This window comes from Microtus ochrogaster, chromosome X (assembly GCF_000317375.1).
Source record: "Microtus ochrogaster isolate Prairie Vole_2 chromosome X, MicOch1.0, whole genome shotgun sequence".
NCBI lineage: Eukaryota > Metazoa > Chordata > Mammalia > Rodentia > Cricetidae > Microtus > Microtus ochrogaster.
This window is the reverse complement of record NC_022026.1, coordinates 52,062,440-52,066,889: the sequence shown is the minus strand read 5'-3', so window position 1 is coordinate 52,066,889 and position 4,450 is coordinate 52,062,440. Positions and strand designations below refer to the sequence as shown.

Sequence of the window (4,450 nt, the reverse complement as noted above, 5' to 3'; positions counted from 1 at the left end):
GTGGGGTGTCCAGAAATCGGTTTTAACCAACTCCACATCATTGCCGGCCAAATATCACACTGTTTCTGTTGCCAGGTGTCTTGTTTTGGTCCTAGTCACATAGAAGAATCACTAGGGCTTTAAAGAAATACAGAGGTCCAGGTCCAATGGCCTTCTGCTCTGGGGGAAATGCCTGGGCAGGAAAAGGTTGTAAAAGCACCAAATTTTAGCCCCTCTAAAATTGTCAAATGACAAAAAAAAAATTTGGATATCATCCCCTAGCTCCAACTTTGTTTCCATCTAAAGCCCATGAGATCACCTTACCTGCCGTTTTTGTTCGTGTAGGTTGCTAAATAGCCATGGTCCTGCCAGGTGTGCACTGACTCTGTCATCCCCTGCTCCTGAAAAATGGACTGAAGGCCTTTCAGAATGGCCTCACCGTCAGCTGGAAGACAGGAAACAAGGGGCGGTGATTAGGAAAAAGGTATCCAGAAGAAAAGCTAAAGGCCAAAGTGTGAGTTCAGTAGTAGAGTACTAGCCAGTATGGCTGGGGCCCTAGGCTCCATCCCCAGCACCACAAACATTCAAATGAAATAAACTAAATACATTAATTAAATAAGTAAAATCAAATTTAAATAATTAAATTAATTAAATAAAAAGTAAGAAAAGCTAAAGTGAGTGACATGATCTGATGACTTACAAGCAAATCTAAACATTCTCCACCCTGTATGGAAAGGCTACAAAGAACACAAGGAATGACCACAAATACCAAAAACACAGGGAAATAACCATTCAATGAAACTAAAGATTTCAAAAGAATGAGGTTCCATTTTCAGCTAAATATATTAGTGGGAACACATACTCCTAGCAAGGGGATGCATACCAATTATTGATGAATTCATTACCAATAGGAATTTTTGTTTTATTTTCTGGATGTTTACAAAAGGAAACTGTTGCTGATATAAACAAAAAAAATAGAAATTAAAAAATGACATCCAGTAACAAACTCGTAACCAGCAAAAACTGAACAATTCCAACAGAAGAAACTACTGGGTTGTGAGTATTTCCTCTCTCCATCCAGCCCCACCTCACAACTCGCCCCTCAGTGTAGAGCTTGGCACCATGAACTAACTGGCTGGACATGCATGGTGGCTCTGGAGGCTAAGACAGGAGAATTTGCCAAGAGTTCAATACCAGCCTGGCTACAGTGTGAGTTCCAGGTCAGTCTTGGCTACAGAGTGAAGCCCTGTCTCAACAAAACGAAAGAAAACAAATCAGCATTCATTAACCTCCAACAGGCTCATTTGGCAAAGTCAGAATCTCCAACAACATGGCAATACTTGAAAGAGCAAAATTCAGTTTATCCTGCAATTATATCTGCAAAGCAGCCATTCCCTGAAAAAGGTAAATGAAGAACCAATGTAGACTGGCTCCTCATGGGGAAAAAAAAAAAGAGAAGAAACAGGCCTTTACTAGGGAAAGTCTTTTACAGATGTAATTGAATTACATATCACCAGATAAGGGCATCTAGACTGTCTAAGTGGGCTTTAAACCCAATAAGTGTCCTTTTAAGAGACAAAAGACACAGGGAAAATGAAGGGCAAGTGACTTGATAGCCAAACTGAAGGAGCTTAAGTCACCTCCAAAACAAAGACTCAAATCAGACAGAAAGGCAGGACACAGAATCATGCCATACACCCATTCCAACAAAAGCAGCTGGGAATACAAGCGGCAGCCCAATGAATCACTGAATTCTCTTCCTAGCAAAACCGTACCTTTGGCAAACCCATTTGTCAGAAAATAATCCAGCTTGCTTTTTGCTCTTCTGTAACTGGTTTTAGGAAATTAAAACAGAAAGTCTGAAGTGTATCTCCAGAACTACAGCATTTAAGACAACCCATCTCCCCTAAAATGTATTTCTGGGGGCTAGAGAGATGATTCCATCTGTGTAAAAGTACTGGCTGGTCTTCTAGAGGATCTGAGTTTAACTCTCAGTACCAACATGGTGGCTCAACACCATCTGTAACTCCAGTTCCAGTCGGGATCCAACATCCTTCTGGCCTCTCTAAGCACCGCATGCACCATAGTGCAGACACGTTGTGCTGGCACAATGTCAACTTAGGTCAATTGGACACACAAACCTGAGTTATCTGAAAGGAGGGGAACCTTAATTGAGAAAATGCCTCCATAAGAGGGGGCTGGAGAGATTGCTCAGTAATTAGGTTGTTCTTCCTGAGGACCAGGGTTCAATTCTCAGCTTCTACATGGCAGCTCACAACTGTCTTTAACTCCAGTTCTAGGGAATCCAGCACCCTCACACAGGTACATATGCAAGCGAAGCATCAATGCACATAAAGTACAAATAAATCATTAAAAATTTTAAAAGATTCGCCTGTAAGGCATTTTCTTGATTAGTAATTGGTGGGGAAGGCCCAGCCCACTGTGGGTGGGGCCATCCCTGGGATGGAGGTCCTGTGTTCTATTAGAATGTAGGCTGAGCAAGCCATAAGAAAGCCAGTATGCAGCAACCCTCCATGGCCTCTACATCAGCTCTGGCCTCCAAGTTCCTGTCCTACTACACAATTCCTATCTTGGCCTCCTTTGATGGACTAGGATGTGGCAGCATAAGCTGAATAAACCCTTTCCTTTCCTCCACAAGTTGATTTTTGGTCATGGTGTTTTATCTAGCAATAGAAATCCTAACTAAGACAAACATGCAGGCAAAACACCCATACACATAGAAAAATAAAAAGGGGGAAAAACATTTGATTTGCAAACTTGATCACATGAATGAAACCTGTTTAAGTTCCGTTTACTTGGCATCATAACCTCTTGGATCAGTACACTGTGCAGGTGACTGAGCTGAACACAGTGCAGGAAGGAAAAGAAAACCCAGACCAACAGAAGCTACCCTAAATGTGGAAATCACTGTGTCATTATACAGTTCTCCTTGACTAGACAGATGTTCTCTGTTTTGAGAGTGTATAAAACAAATAATCACTCCTGGTAAATGGCCTCAAGGCTGTGTTCTTGTTGGCATGCTACAAAACAAAACAAATGAAAGGGGGAAATCCAGCATTATCCTGGATGTGATGGACCAGGAACTGGAACCTGGTGTGGCGAGCTACTATAAACTCAGTTACCTGGGCCAAGGAAATGGGATGCTTCAGATGTCGTGCAAAGTTCTTGATTTCTGGCCAGCATGGTAGCCATCCCTTTTTCTAACTGGTACAACTAACCAAAAGGCATCATATGGACTAAAAGCACCCCTCTGGCCAGGCTAAAGATAAAAACCAAAGGGTTAAAAAAGAAATCCAATTTGAAGTGTTACTTGTTTCCACACTATGGGCATTACACCCCTCCACCCTAATTTAGTAAAACCAGGCATGTCTGAATGAAAGTGTTTGTGGAAGGCTAATTATTTACTTACTCACCTGCCCAGAGTGTTTTGTGGATCCTGGATCCTGTGGGTGTCTTGAGTGGGCCAGCCTTGCCAGGAAGGTGTCTGTAGGACATTGGGGTCATTTTATTTGCTTTACTGCCCACTTCACATCCATTTTTTTCCTGATCTGGGGCCTCTCTTGTTATCCCTGCTGTACTCAGGCCCTAAAGACTCTGGAGGGAAGAAAGGGGATGAATAGTCCCCTTTTACAAGAGTCAGGGTTTAATGGAAGACTGAAAGCCAAGGCTCTGAGCTCTGGTGGTGGCTTACTTATCTTGATCTTAGGTGCTCAACAGATGTTTGTGCAGGTAAATGAAATTCATTTTCAATTAGCTAAATTCACAATCATTATTATTTTATCTCTACATAGTTTAGAAACCATCTAGATCAGTGGTGTTGAATCCTAAGTGCACATTATAATCACCTGGAGAATGATTAAAAATTCCCATGCCATCTGCTTGACCAATTAAATAAAACCTGAGTGTGGGACCCAGAAACCAATATTTTTAAAAACTCCCTGAGAATTTCCAATGTGCAGTTATCTAAACCATCCTGTGCAAAAGAAAGAGCTGAAGGTATAGCCCTTACCATGTGCAGTCCTGAGTTCTATGCCCAGGACTAAGAAATATGGACCTTCCACCCAGCATTTTCACACTAAATACACTCAAGTTCAAAAAGCTACAGAACATACTCAGGGTGTGTATTTGATAAAAACATATTATTTGCATCTGAAATTCTCAAGCAACAAAAATAAAGCCTAGCCAGGCATAGTGGTGCATGCCTTTAATCCCAGGGAAGCAGAGGCTGATAGATCTCTGAAAGTTTGAGGCTGGTCAGAGCTATTGAAACTGTCTCAGATAGATTAGATAGATAGATGATAGACTGATGGAGGAAGGCCATTGGTTAATTAAATAAAGAAGCTGCTTGCCCTGATAGGTTAGAACGTAGGGGGAGGAGTGAACGGAGCAGAATGCTGGGCGGAAGAGGAAGTGAGGTCAGACTCCACAGCTCTCCTCTCAGAGAGACATG

At 42.0% G+C, this 4,450-nt stretch overlaps 1 protein-coding gene across 4 annotated transcripts in view; it reads right to left on the bottom strand.

Moving 5' to 3' along the window:
- Sms (spermine synthase) overlaps positions 1 to 4,450 on the bottom strand; it is a 71,388-nt gene that overhangs the window by 38,789 nt on the left and 28,149 nt on the right. For 3 of the 4 annotated variants that reach the window (XM_005358815.2, XM_026784868.1, XM_026784867.1), the window contains exon 2: positions 304 to 424. In XM_005358815.2, the coding sequence (XP_005358872.1) occupies positions 304 to 424 (121 nt within the window). Of the gene's footprint in view, positions 1 to 303; positions 425 to 3,413; positions 3,484 to 4,450 lie in introns of those variants that run through there. The other variant, XM_013350606.2, reaches the window with a different exon arrangement.